This window comes from Dunckerocampus dactyliophorus, chromosome 13, assembly GCF_027744805.1.
Source record: "Dunckerocampus dactyliophorus isolate RoL2022-P2 chromosome 13, RoL_Ddac_1.1, whole genome shotgun sequence".
NCBI lineage: Eukaryota > Metazoa > Chordata > Actinopteri > Syngnathiformes > Syngnathidae > Dunckerocampus > Dunckerocampus dactyliophorus.
This window is the reverse complement of record NC_072831.1, coordinates 7,643,462-7,660,140: the sequence shown is the minus strand read 5'-3', so window position 1 is coordinate 7,660,140 and position 16,679 is coordinate 7,643,462. Positions and strand designations below refer to the sequence as shown.

The 16,679-nt window shown below is 41.5% G+C and overlaps 1 protein-coding gene across 2 annotated transcripts in view; it reads left to right on the top strand.

Moving 5' to 3' along the window:
* The window catches only part of atrn (attractin), a 108,013-nt gene that overhangs the window by 4,499 nt on the left and 86,835 nt on the right, over positions 1–16,679 (top strand). For both annotated transcript variants that reach the window (XR_008573402.1, XM_054796144.1), the window contains exons 5-11: positions 2,778–2,974; positions 3,858–4,026; positions 4,097–4,187; positions 8,106–8,355; positions 8,988–9,171; positions 9,244–9,401; positions 11,636–11,720. Coding sequence is in view for 1 of the 2 variants with exons in the window: in XM_054796144.1 (XP_054652119.1) it covers positions 2,778–2,974; positions 3,858–4,026; positions 4,097–4,187; positions 8,106–8,355; positions 8,988–9,171; positions 9,244–9,401; positions 11,636–11,720 (1,134 nt within the window). In the remaining variant the exon portion in view is untranslated. The remainder of the gene's footprint in view (positions 1–2,777; positions 2,975–3,857; positions 4,027–4,096; positions 4,188–8,105; positions 8,356–8,987; positions 9,172–9,243; positions 9,402–11,635; positions 11,721–16,679) is intronic.

The window sequence follows — 16,679 nt, the reverse complement described above, 5'->3', positions numbered from 1 at the left end:
GCTATCGGTCTAATTTGTTGTCAGGCGTATGTTTGCATGTAAGCCGTTAGCCTATTCAAAGTGAGCTACCTTTATTTGCATGCTGATAATGGAGGCGTGACGCCACTCAAAACCCAAAGTAAACATTTGTACGCTCATGACACGTGTGTTGAGTCCATTGAACTGCATTTTAAGGCATCAACTCAGGACACCCAATGCCTGAATGTCTTTCCAGACGTGCCCTAACGTTGTTGTTCTTTTAACAAGTGAATCTATCCAGCATTCCCAAAGCTGCTGTGCATTTATTTAGCCTGTTTTCAAGGTCTGCATCTTGATTTCCCATGGACTCCAAAGAAGAGTATGTTAGCTTCCTATTGGTTCCCAAGAGAGTGTGTTATTTCCCAGTTAGCTTCCTGTTGGCGTCCAAGAACAGTATGTTCACTTCCTGTTGGTCCCCAACAGGAATTTATTGGCTCCCTGTTAGCTCTCAAGAAGAATGTTAGCTTCCAAGGGCACTGTTAGCTTCCTGTTTGTTCCCAAGAGGAACGTCGTAGCTTCCCATTAGCTCTCAAGAAGAATGTTAGCTCCGAGTTAGCTTTCAAGAAGCATACGTTAGCACACTGTTAGCTTCCAAGAAGTGTATCCCAAGAGGAACATGTTATCTCCCTTTTAGCTCACCGGCAGAGAAAGCTAGCTTCCTGTTAGTTCCCAGGAAGAATACGTTACTTTCCTGTTGGCGCCCGAAAAAGATCCTTTGCTTCCAAGAAGAGTGTATTTGCTTCCTCTTAGCTCCTCGTTAGGTCTCAAGAAGAATATTAGCTTCCAAGAAGTTCCTGTTAGCTTCCATGAACAGTATGTTAGTTCCCAAGAAGAGGTTACTTTCCTGTTAGCCCCCAAAGAGTGTTAGCCTCCAAGAAGAGCTACTGTATAATAGCTATAATAGCTTCCTCTTGTCTTACTTTTAGTTTTCCAAGAGGAATATGTTAACTCTCAAGAAGATTAGCTTCCCAGAAGTGCCTGTTTTTATTCAGTTTTTACCAATAGTGAATCCTACTTTGCGGAAGTTGGCTTGTATGAGATAAGTTACCTAATAAGCCAAGCTAGCATGATGTTGCTGTTAAAATGTAATGAACGTTAGCACTGTAGCACACATTGCGCTACCAGTGTGGCTAACGTTTGCGTCCTCCTGCCCCACTGCTTGAAGGTGCGTTGTTGCATGTGACATATAATCATACATCTATTATGTTGGACAGGTGCACTGAGCATAAACGCATGTGAAAAGTGGATAAAGCACACAATAGCACTTCTTCCTGCAGTGCTGGTTGTTCTTTTTTTGTGCTATTGCCATGGTGACGGGATTAAAGTCGGTTTGATAAGATGGAGTCTACGTGGCCGTGGGCCCTGACAAACATAAAACACCAGACAGCAAAAGAAAATCCTGAAAGCAGAGCGATGACGTTATTTTACTTTCAAGGGCCCACAAAGACTTTTCTGACATGTCCGCCAATGGGAATACTTGGGAAATGTCAACGTGGTGTCTCTTTTTTTGCCAGACGTCTCTTTTAGCATTCATTGTTGATACTACTGGTTTCATTGCAGCTGCTAAAGTCACAGTTTTATATTCCCTACAGATGCTTTAAGTTCTAGTAGATGTGTAGTTTACTCCTTCTGAATCCCAAGAGGAGTGTGTTAGCATCCCGATGGCTCCCAAGAAGAGTATGTTAGCATCCCGTTGGCTTCAGAGAAGTGTATGTTAGCTTTACAAAAAGCATATACAGTATCAGCATCCTTTTAGCGCTCCACAAGAAGATGTTAGCATCCAGATAACTCCCAAGAAGAGCATATTAACATTGTTAGCTCTGAAGAAGAGCGTGTTTGCGCCAAATAAGAGTATGTTAGCTTCCTTTTAGCGCCAAAGAAGCGTACCTAAAGAAGAGTGTGTTAGCATCTCTCAAGAGGAGCATGTTATCTTCCCAAAATTAGCTCCAAAGAAGAGTATATTAGCATCCCCATAGTTCCCAAACCAGTATGTTAGCATCCCATCATCTCCCAGGAGGAGTATTTTAACACCTAGAAAGCTTATAATACTGTTAGCTCCCAAGAAGCATATGTAAGATTCCCATTAGCTCTATAAAAAAAAAAAAAAAAAAAGTGTTAGCTCCAAAGAAGAGTATATTAGCATCCCGTTATCTCCCAAGAGGAGTCTGTTAGCGCCCAGAAAGCTAATAACACTGTTAGCTCCCAAGAAGCGTATGTAAGATTCCAATTAGCGGAAAGACAAAAAGTGTTGGCGCCAAAGAAGAGCGTGTTAGCTTCCAGTAAGAGCATGTTCACTTCCTGGCGTTCCTGTTGGAGCTCTGAGGTTCAGTGTAGCTGCTGCAAGCGTGTGTTTGTGTGGGTGTGTCATTTAGCACGAGTGGTTCGGACAGGTGTATGGACCTCGCGTTGGGAGCTGAAGAGTGGTGCTGTCAATCATTGACTTGAATGACCCGTGTGTGACATGTGTTTTCATGTTCAGGAACAAAGTGACCTTTGACCATTTCCTACTAAAAATCGGAATAATCTGTACGCATTTTTGCCTCAAAACACAAAAATGAGATTGTGGACAGCTTCAAGGTCAGGAGGTCAGTCTTGTTTGGACTAAATCAATCTTTCCTCGACAGTTCAGGGTGGTTTTGCACCAGTGACCAAAACTGGGCCACAAATTCCACAGCAGATGTGTAACTCCATTATTAAACACACAGTGATGGTTTATTTATGTGGAGTTTGCTTTTCAGGCACTTCTTTTTCTTCTACAGGGTGAACACATGTCCTCACAACTGTTCCGACCGTGGAGAGTGCCGCCTGTCCAACGACACGGGAACGCCGTACTGTGACTGTCAGGAAAAGTGGAAAGGGGACGCCTGTGACGTTCCTTCCTGCCCAGACGACTGCGGATACCCCGAGAGAGGACGCTGCAGGGACAAGACGTGCATCTGCGGGGTGGGGTGGCAAGGTGACTCGCATTTTCATTTCTGATTGGAACATTTCACACAGCAGTGATGACTTGTCAGCAAGTCCAAGATGTATTGAGTTGAATGCTTATTGCAGGGCTGTCCAAAGTGTGGCTCTGGGGCTATTTGAGGCCCACGGCTCATGTTTTTAATAAAAATAATTATTGTATTATAATAATGTATATTACTAGTGATGTCCGATAATATCGGCGGCCCATATTGGCATAAAAATAATATTGGTCAATATCGGTATCGGGATTTTTTTCCCCTTATAATGAAAGCCAATATAATCCTTTCAGTGCCAAAGTGGCAAAACCACATTGCTGAATTTGCACCCTCGTGTAGTTCATAGAATACACCAGGAGATGGCAGACATGCAACTTCAATCTGAACAACATTAGTGGGCGTGTTTCTATGCAAAGTTTAGGAGCAGCACATACTTGAGTGGAAGCTTTGCTTGAGCGTGCTCGGGGTGGCAGGACGTGATGGGTTGCCAAAGCACCGCTTATGGGGAGCGGGGATGTAAAAAAAAAACGCGGAAAAAGCATCAGGGGGACGTGACTCCTCGGCCACGCTTTGCCATACCCGATCGCAAGTATTTCTCAGATGTTTGCTCACGTTGTACAGCGTTGTTCACGGCCACGTCGAGAAGCTAATGGCTGATGCTGGATGCTGCTTGGACAACATGAAAATGTTGAATTTTCATGTAGTTCCATGAAAATTGTACAGCGTAATGTTTGTCCAATAATTGTGCACACATGGGTGTTCTCCTCCGAAAGACAAAAGCTTCTACTTTCTAGAATATTCATCTTTATTAACATGGTGGATTGTAAAATAAATACGACTAATCATTCTACACACGCTGGTTCGGGTTTTTACCTTCAGGTCCAGACTGCTCCGTCTCCATCCCCGCCGACTCGGCCTTCTGGAGCCGCGATGCGTTCAGCGATGCCGGCCTGGCCAGGGCATCCCACAAGGCGGTGGTGGACCAGGACGTCATGTGGGTCATCGGAGGCTACGTCTTCAACGCCTCCGACTACCACATGGTCAAAGCGTAAGTCAGCTCCTCCGTGCTGGTGGGAACGTTACACTCTGACTGGTGGTGTCTGTCTGTCATGTTCAAGGTATAACCTAAGCAGCAGGTCCTGGGTGACCCTTGACCCCTCTGTCAACACTGTCACACCTCGATATGGACACTCTTTGGCTCTTCATGAGGTACGTAAACAATTATTACTCAAGTTACTAGTAACTAAAGTAACATGTCAAAGTGGAAGACGGTAATGAAATATCAGCGGGCAAGAAAGCCAAAGTGTCTGCTGCGTGAGCGGAGATCCACCTCTGAGTGTGCGAGTGCCGCCGTAGGGGGCAGGTCTGAAAGTCGCATAAACCCGCCCCAGTGCGACCCGACCCGGCGACAGTGGCACTCTCTGACACTCCTTTGTTGCCTTCCCAGCGAAACATGCAAGCCAGGGGGTGACATGGGCCCATGGGAGGCCTAATTTAATGTAAGTTGAATGTGCCTTCATAACACGCTCGGGCGATTAATAAAAACTTCCAGGTTATTTCCTGGCTTCTGTGTAAATGAGCAGAACAATTAAATCAAGCTAAAAGATACCACACATGTCTGAAAATGTATTTACCTATACAGCCGTCCCTCGCCCCATGGGCTTCACTCGAGTACGGTTTTTCAAAAATATATGAAATAAGAAATAAATCATTGCTGTTTATTGGTTAAATAAGGCCTTTTTTTTTCCAAAATATGCTAATTTTATGTATTTTTGGCCTAAATTAAAAAAATTTTAGCATAAAAGTGACTGAATTAACTAAAATACAAATGTAAGACATTCGGAAAACAGTGAAAGACACGTCGATATGTAGTATTCTACACTGGTCACTAGGTGTCAGTAATTTTACATTAGCTGCTACAAGAAGTCCCGGAAGAAAAAAAGAAACAACTTATTCATTGCTCATGTTTGAGTCTATATTATGTCTTATTTTCTGTTCTTATGTCTACTATAAGGGTAATATTAGTGTAAAGGTGACTATAGGAGGGCCTTATGATTTGGAATCTACTGTTAAAAGCGGAAACTCGCGGAAATTGACATAATGTGAATGAAATGCTGTCATCGCGAGGAGAAGAAACGTTTGTGGGGGAAAATATTTCCCCGGTGGACGACTCCATCGTGGCGGAATCTCATCACAAACACTAGCCCGCCGAGCATGCTGGCGCGGCTGCATGTGTGCATTTCAGGCTGTATGGGTGTGTTTACACTGTGTGTGATTTACCACTCGTCAATGCAAACGAGCGTTTCACGACGCCCGCTGACGTCGTGCAAGTTCAAGGAGAGGAGAGTGCAAGGAGAGGCGCGTTTATTCTTGCTCCCAGCTTGTCTTAACCATCAACAGACATTCTCGACACACACAACACACTTCCGGCCTTCAAAAATAAGAGCACTGTTTGACACATACGGTCTAATTGTATAAACAAAATAAGGGGGTCATAAAAATATCTTGCACTAAAAACGCAATTGGAATTACATTGGTTGACTGTCCGTCTTAACTACAAGCACGAGCATTACAGTTTGTTGAGGATTTTGTAGCAACGTGTGCAGAGGATGAGTTAGAAAATTTAGCCAAGCTACATCCGTTTCGCACGCACTGGGCAAAATTGGCCAAAGATGTATTGCATCAATTGCATGTAATTAACGGACATTTTATTTACTGTCACAAAAGTACAAACACTATGCTGGTAAAATAGGTGCAAAAGGTGAAATGGAATAAAAAAAAAAAAATTGAAACGGTACAGAACGGAATTTGCTAAAAAAAAATAATAATAATTTGGGGAAAAAATAAGACGGATTTCATATCCGGTGGGCTCTAATAATCTTAATAATATTCCATTTATAAAGAAGGAATCCTACTTCTCAGAAATTCAATTATCACGGTCGGGTCTGGAATCAATGAATCCGTGAATCCGCTACTTTTCATAGTAGCAGAACATTTGCATCACCCTTTAACCATGTTAACCATGTTACTGTATTACGAGCAATGGCGGGTTGTGTTCAAAGATACCACATCATTGAAGTTAATTCACTTGTCTTCAGTGTATTTACTGGGTTTTTCCCAGCACACTTAAATGCTGATAAGAATATGCACTTATTTGTTCTTTGTCTTTCTGTTCATTTAGACCACAAAAACATGAATAATAAAGATGATGATGTGATGTTTGGAGTTCGGGGTGTCTGTGAAAGCACCTTGAGAATGAGGAAGTGTTGTTGCCAGTATAAACAGAGAGACATATTTGTGAGTTGGAGATAAATACATGGGTGTTGCAATTGCACCGCTGTTGATGTATCCAGGTCAGAATAAAGTTATAAAATAGGGTCAGCCTCTGGGGGGTACTGAGCCTTCGTCTGCTGTCGTAATAGAGGGGTGGGGCTTGTCTTGATGCGCATTTTCCCATGATTAACCATCCATCCATCCATCCATCCATTCATTTTTTATGCCACTTATCCTCTTTAGGGTCACGGGGGTATGCTGGAGCCTATCCCAGCTGACTTTGGGCAGGTGGGGTACACCCAGCTACACCCTGCACTGGTCGCCAGCCAATCGCAGGGCACATGATAAACCAAAGATCTGAAAAAGACAGTTTACCTGTTTGGTATTCTAAAGAATATTGAGGGCACTTGGAAGGTTGCAGGAAAAGAAAATGCCAATTTTTTATTATTGTTATTATTATTATTATTGTTGAGACTCTAGAAGATGAGGTCTGACCCTCTCATCTTTTCACAGTGCTATAGATTTTTTATTTTTATTTTTTTATGCAGTTGTGCCAATATACCAGTCCTTTTCACTGCAAAGGACAGGTTTGTTTAAATCTTGACACTCTTCTGTGTTTTTGGTTTAAGACTCTTTTAGATTTGTTTTGCTCTTTCCTTGATTGAATTATTTATTAAAACAATAATGTAGTAGAGCGTTACATTAAGAAGCAAGGGTGGGAATAATGGAGTAACTGATCATTTAAGGGATAGTTTGGATTTTTTGACATGCGTTTGTATGACATCACCATCAGCAGTGTAGTGCACCAATAGTGACCTACCTCCCACTTTGTCCCTTGAGCCCAGTTCTGGTCAGTTTGCGGTGTTGTAGTTGGTGGGGTCACTGAAGTAAAGCGTTTTGCTTCCCAAAACAATATGCGTTCAAAAGAGTAATACATTTGCATAACAAAACAAACAAACAAAAAATTTGAACTATCCCTGTAACTCATTCAATACCAAAGACGTATTTATACGTTTATATAAACCCGAACGCCCATCCCAAAGAGGTATTTATACGTCGTTTACGTTTTTTGCGCGAGAGGCAAAAAGAGGTGATGAAGCAAGAGGACGCTAAAACATGTCCATAAAAACAAGCCATAAAAACGGCCACAAGGTGACAGACGTGCATTTGATAAGAGCTCTGCATGGATCTTTTGCATGTAAAAACACACTCCACAGCAAGGAGGAAGTAAGAGAGCATGGATGAGTGTAGCGTGCAGAAGGTTACGCGTTGTAGGAAAATTTTAACGCGCGCACACAGTGTTTACTTCCAAATGTGAAAACTGTAAATGGTTCATGGTGTTATATTTGTAAATAAATTGTTATTTGGATGTAAAATAACCCTTTTTTGTGTTGTTTATGTTGTGGTATAGTTGTTTAGATATTTGAGCTGTCCCAAAAGCAAAAAAAAAAAAAAAAAGTCAAAGTGAAAGTTATGCTTGAAATGTATCTTTTCACAAAAAGCTGTTTTTCTTCCTTTTTTGTTGGGAACTGATATTTTCCTGAAACTTACCTACAGTATGTTCTACTGCTGATTACTAAAGAACGGAATAAGATAGAGACAAAGTTTTTTCTGATGAAAGACGAGAGTCTAATCTTTTTTTTGGTAGGTTCCATGTTTATATAGCCATAGAACACGATATTCTTTGTGCCTTGAAAAATCAGTCAAAATAGTCTAAAATGGCCAGTAAAAATGATGAAAATAGTTGCTCGTGGAAGGCTAATGAAAGAAATAGCAATAGAAGTTGGATAAAAGAACCCTTCTAAATGTATTTAGTGATTTCTTTTCAACATGTCCCGTCCCGCTCGTCCGCAGGGTAAAGTCTACATGTACGGAGGAAAAATCGACTCCACTGGAAACGTGTCCAGCCAGCTGTGGGTCTTCCACATCCAGAACCAAACGTGGGTTCTGCTGAGCCCCCACAGCAAGGAGCAGTACGCCGTGGTGGGACACTCGGCCCATGTGGTGCCCCCCCTGCAAGAGGGGGGCGCCCCCGTGATGTTGGTGCTGTTTGGACACTGTCCTCTGTATGGGTACATGAGCCTGGTGCAAGAGTACAACATCAGTAAGTTCCCAAACACTAAACATTTTAGAATAGCTATGATTTTTGACCGTTTGGCCAGGAAGTTCATGTTTTGGAGAATCCACAATCCAAACTAATTACATTTTTTCATTTGGTGAATGTGTGGTCAGTTAAAGACAGTTAAATGGTTTAATTCACTTTGCATTCAAATATGTACACAGGTAGTCGCCTGCTAGCGAAACAGCTGTCGAACCACCAGAGTGGAGCACAATTTATAGTTCCACCACAATGTTGTGGGGGAAAAAAATCTGCCTCATAAGTCAAACAAAATTCAAACCGTCACCTTCACAAGTGATGTCAGCAGATCTCATGTGACTTGAGCATCTAAAGGGTGAACAACACACCACACAGAAGAAGTGGAATTTTCCTGTGACTACAGTTTTAATAAAAAAAATAAAATAAAAAAAAATCACAGTTCGAACAATGCCTATAAAAGGCCATGAGGTGACTTCCTCTTCCCTCTCGTTGACGTGCGTGCTTTAGTTTTATTAACTTTTTTTTAGACTTGTATTACAGTGAAGGATGTAAAAATTGTTTTAAAGGTTTTACAGTGGCCACAGTTTGACCCTGTAACAGATAAATTGAGTTTATATCCTATTTATGTAACTGTGCAGACAAGAACACGTGGAGTGTGGTGTCCACGGAGGGCGCTCTGATCCAGGGGGGCTACGGCCACAGCAGCGTGTTGGACACATCCACCAGGGCCATCTACATCCACGGAGGCTACAAAGCCTTCAGCGCCAACAAGTACGGCCTGGCAGGAGACCTCTACAAGCTGGACGTGGACACCAGGAAGTGGTGAGAGACATCACACTGAGGGGGGAAGACTGGTTCCTTCAGACTATTATAGTCAGTGTTTTGTGACCACAGGACCATCTTGAGGGACAGTGGCTTCTTCCGTTACCTTCACACGGCCGTTATGGTGAGCGGCGGCACCATGCTGGTGTTTGGAGGGAACACACACAACGACACTTCCATGAGTCATGGTGCCAAGTGCTTCTCCTCTGACTTTCTGGCCTACAGCCTGGGTCAGTAACACACACTGTCACACCTCCACACCACATTTAATACTGTATGTCCAACACGGCTCATACCAAAGTACACTCATGGACACTTCATTAGGTACACAGTTTGCTGGGATCCAATGCACAAAGTCTGCCTTTACCAAGATAATAATGCCTGAAATGTATAATGGTTCAATGTTACATTTCCAAGGTGTGAAATCCATCTATCCATCCATCCATCCATCCATTTTCTATACCGCTTGTCCTCAATAGGGTCGTGGGTATTCAGGAATCCTATACTAGCTGTCTTTGGGTGACAGTTTGGGTACACTGTGGCCTGGTCGCCAGCCAATCGCGGAGCTTATTTAAACAAACAACCATCCACACTCACATTCACACCTTTGGACAATTTAGATAAACTTAGCATGCATATTTTTGAGTGTGGGGGGGAAGCCGGTATACCCGGAGAGACAACCCGTACATTCAAGTTCTGAAATGTGCTTAAATTTCAAGAAAAATGCTTGAAAGAATGTGTATTACTTCAAGGTTAGGTACTGCATGGTGGGTGCTAACTTTTCTATGTGCTGCAAGCATTATAGCGCGCCCTCTTCCTGCAAGCCACGCCCTACGTAACACACGCACATGCACATTAGTCTGTCAGCTAATGATAGCAATGTGGTAAAGTGTAGCTACTACCATTAGCTATCATTGAATACATATCCTTTTCACATATCTTTTCAGAATTCAACCCCTTCAGCGCCGGCCATTTTAGATGATGTTGACTGATTTTTCAAGGCACACAGAATAGTGTGTTCTACGGCTATATAAACATGGAACATACCAAAAGAAATATTACACTCTCGTCTTTCATCAGAAAAAAAGTTTGTTTCTATCTCATTCCGTTCTTTAGTAATCAGCAGGAGAACATAGATAAGTTTCAGGAAAATATCAGTTCCCAACAAAAAAAAGGAGGAAAAACTGCTTTTTGTGAAAAGATAACATTCCAAGCATAACTTTCACTTTGACACAATTTTTTCGCTTTTGTGACAGCTCAAATATCTAAACAACGATACCACAACATAAACAACACAAAAAGCAGTTGCTTCACATCAAAATAGCAACTGATTTACAAATATAACACTATGAACTATTTAGCATTCTCACATTTGGAACTAAACTGCGTATGTGCACTTTCCCTACAATGCATAACCTTAAGGCGTTAATATTTTCTCACATTTGTCTCTTATTTAAACACTCTAAGTTCAAACGTTTGTTTGAATTTTAGTGGCCAACCTATGAGGTTGGACACAAGAAATTATTATGTGAGTCATGTATTTCACTCCTCTGACCGTGCCCATCTGTCCTGTTGCCCTATCCTTGTCCTCGTCCTTCTTCTCCAACCGAACATTCGTTTACATTATTCCGTAATGGCGCCCTACAGCCACGTAAAGTCCTTCCTTCAGCATGTCCACAAGTCCAATTTATTGTGCAATGTTTAGTGACTTCCTCTGCCTTTTGGGTGTAAAACGTTTCGGTGACATTATGGGTTTTGTGGGGGAGAAAAACATGCAGAATTCAGAGTCTGCAAGCTGTTTGCTAGCGATCAGATAACAGGAAACACGGGCTGCCAAATGATTAATATTTTTAATCCGATTAATCACTGCTTTCACATATATACACACAAAATTCCATTCCAGCTTCCAAAAATTCTGTCTGATTTTTTTTTTTTCATCATGTTGCTTTTTTTTTTTTTTTTAACACTATTTGTCTTTCGCCGTGACTTCCGTCTCCTCCACCCTTCATCTTGTCAACACTCTTGTTTGTTGTTTGGCGCAACGCCTCCTCATCAACCCCACCTTTCAGGCTCGTCGTCCTCTAATTGTCTGATAATTACACTCAAAATGGGCCAGATGAGGCCTAATTGCCCCTCCCCCAAAATAGAGCTAGAGGCAATTAGAGGTCCACATTGACTTTTAAACAGCTTGCAGTACCGGCTTTTGTCACCAAATGGCAGTGTCTAGCTTTAGATGGAGTCACCATGGTGATGCTGTCAGCCTCCTGTCTCTTTTTTACTGGTGTGACAGGCAAAATTACGGTTTTGAAACAATCAATAAGGCTCCTTTCTTTCACTAGAAAGATGGTTCTGTTAAAACAACTCAATTGTAGCGCATATAATTTACAGTTTTTATTTTGACTACAAAGCAAAACAAAATAACCTTCTCTTCTGACCACCTCTCGTCTCTCCTGCCATTTTCCAGCGTGTGATGAATGGACGCTGCTGCCCCGGCCCGAACTTTACCACGATGTCAACCGCTTCGGACACTCGGCGGTTGTAAGTGACAGGTAATTATCAATCAATCAGCTGCATGTAAGACACAACATGTTGTGAATGACTGAAGAAATGGCCTTAATGACGTTTAAAAAAAACAAACAAACAAAGAATTGGGAATTGCTTTGGCGATGCATTGCTTAAGATGATTTATGTCTCGTATCTTCACCCTGATACACCATGGCCTTCAAGTGCCCCCTAGGAAACAGAAGGTGGGGATCTGATCCGAAACATAAAAAATATATACATTATACATTTTCCAAGTAAGTTTATAGTGAAAGTTAAAACAAATGTGACACTGTCTCATAATTTATATATTTATATATAAATATAATATAGGCATGTCTGATAATCGGCCCACCGATATTATCGACCCAATATTGGCATAAGAATGTAATATCGGTATCTGGATTTTTCCCTATAACGCAATCTAATGATAAGTATAATGCTGTATATAGGCCTACGGGCTCCTGCGCAATTGACCTCATCAAACCGTCTCTCAAGCGTGCAAACAACCGTGGGTGGCTAGTAGCAAACTAGTTCTCTCCTTCTATTCCATCCATCCATTTCTATGCCGCTTCTCCTCAATAGTAGGAATGTTACAATTCCTGTGTCTGACATGAAAATTATAATACTTGATTTTCTTCCCTGGACTTTTTTATGACCAAAAAAATGTAAATGGCTACTCTGTTGACTTTTAAAACAAATGTCACCGCCTAAGCCTAGTTGCAAGTATTTATCAGATGTACAATGTTGTTTACAGCCACGCTGAGAAGCTAATTGTTGATGCTGTATCCATTAGCTTCACAACATGTATTCATTCCACCACAGGAGATATGTGATGATACACATATTGGTAGCGGAAATTGACTGTTGGACAATGGACAATATTGGCATAGTGGATATCTGCAAAAAAGCCAATATCGGTCATCCTTATTTTTATATAACAAAACAGCACATTTTGTGAGACTACTAGAAAACTATTATACCATTCAGTATTGGACGTTGTGGGACTGTCTTGGTTGACATGTCTCTTCAACATTGAGTGGAAGTTGGGAACAGTACCTCTGGATCGGAAGACGGGGGTGGTGGTCCCCTTTTCAAGGAGGGTGACCGGAGGGTGTGTTCCAACCACAGGGAGATCACAGTCCTGAGCCTCCCTGGGAAAGTCTATTCCAAAGTGTTGAAGAGAAGGGTACGACCATTAGTTGAACCTCAGGCACAGGAGGTGCAATGTGGTTTTCGTCCAGGTCGTGGAACAATGGATCAGTTCCACACCCTGGCCTAGGGTACTGCACGGTATGGCTTCATCAAGCTGTGGCCTTCAGCGTTGACTGAGGCAGTTCGCAGTTGATTGGGAAGCTTCTCTGATGAAACTCAGCACCTCCAAATCTGAGGTCATGGTTTCTCAGTCTGAAAGGGTGGATTGTACCATTAAGGTTGGGAGTGAGATCTTGCCCCAAATGGAGAAGTTCACACCTCTTGGGCTATGGGCTCTTGTTGATGAATGAGGGCAAGGTGGAGCATGAGGTTAACCGGCAGATTGGTGCAGCATCTGCAGTACTGCGATTGTTGTACCTGACCGTCATGGTAAAGAGAGAGTTTAGCCGGAAGGCAAAGCTCTTGATTTACCAGTAGATCTACGTTCCGACCCTCACCTATGGTCATGAGCTTTGGATAGTGACTGAAAAAGCAAGATTGCCAATACAAGTGGATACAAAATGAGTTTCCTCTGTAGGGTGGCTGGACTCACCCTAAGAGATAGGGTGAGGAGCTCAGTCATCCAGGAGGAGCTCAGAGTTCAGCTGCTGCGCCTTCAGATGGAGAGGAGCTAGCTGACATGGTTCGGGCATCTAGTCTGGATACCTTATGGACGCCTTCCTGGTGAGGTTTTCAGGCCTGCCCAGACAGTAGAAGGCCCCGGAACAGGCCTAGGACAGCCGTAGCGTCTCCCGGGTGGAACTGCAAGAGGTGGCCGTAGGCCGGGAAGTCTGGGCTTCCTTTCTAAAGCTGCCCCCTCGACCCAGACCAAAAGGAGCAAAAAACCCCAAAACAAATGGATGGGTGGATGGCATTCAATATAAATATACAGTATATTATTGTATGGTATTTGGCATCTGTGATATACATGTAACATTGTAGTTCATTCATAAGAAGTTAAAATAGTTAGAAACACTGGCACTTGCAATTTTCTTTGGGTCCATTGTGGGTTATTTTGCAGCTGTGATCAAAAGAAAAGCAGAGGCTTGAGGTGAGAAACACTACTGAATTCCATGAATAACTCATGGCAAAACACAAAGTTGGTATCGGAGTGGATTTTGCTGCCACATCGTGTCTTTTTCAACAGTCACGTCTTCAGTGAAGGTCAAAGTAACTTTAAATGTTCAAGTATCCCTTTCATTCATTATGTCTATGTATTATGAGTTGTTGTCAGCATGTAGCACTTAATTGTAAATCTATAAAAATGTGTTTTGTGTTAACATTTGTGGGTTTTGGTTATAATCGGACCTTCTGGAGTGGATTAACGACGCTAACAATGCTTTCACTGTATTTATATTGTAAGTAAGTTTGTACGTACAATAATGTAATACTGTCTCATTATGTTTAAGCTTCACGCCCTAAAATCCTTGTCTTTTCTGATTGGTCAGTGGGAGAATCTCTCGACTCAGCACATTATTGATGACATTTCACCTTTCTTAACCAAATAAAAACATAACTGTAAAAATTCAAAATGACATTGGGGGCTGGGTGCACATGGACTTTTCTGGCAGGCCTTTTTGCGTTCATTTCATTCATCAGGCCATGCTTGCATGTGAGGCACTCAGGCACTTTGCAGTGATTTGTGAGTAAACGAGGATGACGTGTCCTCCTTCCATGCGTGTTTTTTTAAATTATGCACACATGGTTTTTAAAGACACAGACATGTCATGCTAGCATGTCTTTTTTTTTTTATCTCGACATGCATATTTAAAAATGTGTGAGTTTCAGTACATTCCAGTAGGACTTGAGGATGGATGCTTTGTGGGTGACTGCACTTGAATCAGGGGGGTCCAAACTTTTTCCAGTGAGGGCTGCATACAAAAAACTTGAAAGAGTCGTATTTGAGCAAAACCTGCACGCCTTTGATTTGTGTTGTATTAGTGTAAACGATAATAGTATACATCATTAATGATTACTTTATTTTATTTTTTTACAATACGCAGAGGGCCAATGGACACCGATGCCTTAAAGGCACAATATCACACTTGTACTTTGACTTATAGGCCTCGTGGTTTCACTGTTGTTTATTTGACATGAGACTTTTAAAATAGACTTTGGACTGCGCATCTCCTTGACATTAGCTTGTTGCTAACGAGCAATCAAGTCTGCGCGGCTCGATTTGAAGGTCGTTTTAGTCCCCAACTCACGTCCACACAGCTGCGAGTAATGTGACTGAGGAGGATGTCGCGCGTCGTACCTAGAATGTTGAGCCGGAACTTTTCTCGTCAGAAGCCAGATGGCGTGTAATGGGTTGAGAATGGAGACACGAGGACAAGCGACAGACGTTAGAAGTGAACGGAACAAACCTCGTTAGCTGAGAGTGCTTGTACATCGTCTTTCTGGATTCTGGTCCAAAGAACAGACAGGTGATGAGGAAGCTACGATTAGATAATGAAAGAGCCGTACATTTGAGTGAAAACTGGAAAGAAAATCTGCCACACCAACTAATTTAGAGGAAAAAGCAGATTTGTACATAAATAAGCTGCATATAAGCCACATGTCCACGTCATAAAATGGCATATTGTGGTGTGTACAAGTCTGTAAGAACACAAAAATCATCACACAGCAACTTAACACTCAAAAGATATACCAACCACGAGTATAAAAAATGCAACTATTTTAAGTTTTCCCATAATGCATTTTGTCTGAGCAAACGCATTTCATTGGAGGACAAGCGGCATGGAAAATGGATGGATAGATGGATGGCGGTGCAATGCTACCTCTGACCTCCAGAGGGAGCCAGATGAGCCCAGAGGGAGGCTGATGGCATTGCACCAATGAATGTGTTGCTCAGATGCAATGCATTATGGGAAAACTTTAAAATTGTTTTTTTTTCCCATTTTGAACTCGTATTAGTACATGTTTGCATATTTATCAGATATACCATGTATATCAGTGTTAAGTTGCTGTGTGATGAGTTTTGTAAGATGACACCGTGAGTCAGACAGTTGTATTGTTATACTGTTATATATAATGACCTCCTGCAATTTCCAATGAGTTGACAAGCTCATGAGTGCACTGATAGCTGGTGATTGGCTCCTGCCAAAGTAAGAGCTACCGTTTCCTCACTGACACGTGAGCGGCACAGTATTTAAACAATTAGTAGTAGCTCTGAAGTAAAGGAGATGTCACGAGACTAGAATTTAGCCATAAATTAGCCGCACCGCTGTACCACCACCACAGGGTTCAAAGTTTAAGAAAAAAGTAGCCGCCTACAAACTGGAAATTACGGTAATATTTTTAGGAAAAAAAGTTGTAAAATTTCAGGAGGGGAAAAATAAATAAATAAAAATTAGGAAAAAAAGTTGCGACCTCATGGGAATAAAGTTTGTTTTAGTAGTATGAAGATGTAAGTTTAGGAGAAAAAAAAATAACTTTTTTTTTTTTTTTAGAAAAAAACATCTTTTGAGGAAGTTGTAATCTTATGAGCATAGTCGTATATTTGTTAGGATTTTTTAAATAAAAAAAAAAAAAAAAATATATATATATATATATATATATATATATATATATATATATATATATTTTTTTTTATTTTATTTTTTTTTTACATAGTCTTATGTATGTATTAGGGGTACAACGATAAAGACAGTTCACAGTTTGGCATGATTCGATACTTTAGTGCATTGGTGTCCAAACTTTTGCAAATGCAATGACACCTTTTACTGTGTCAATATAAATCTTAGCGCTGAATTATTTTATCCAAAATTTGG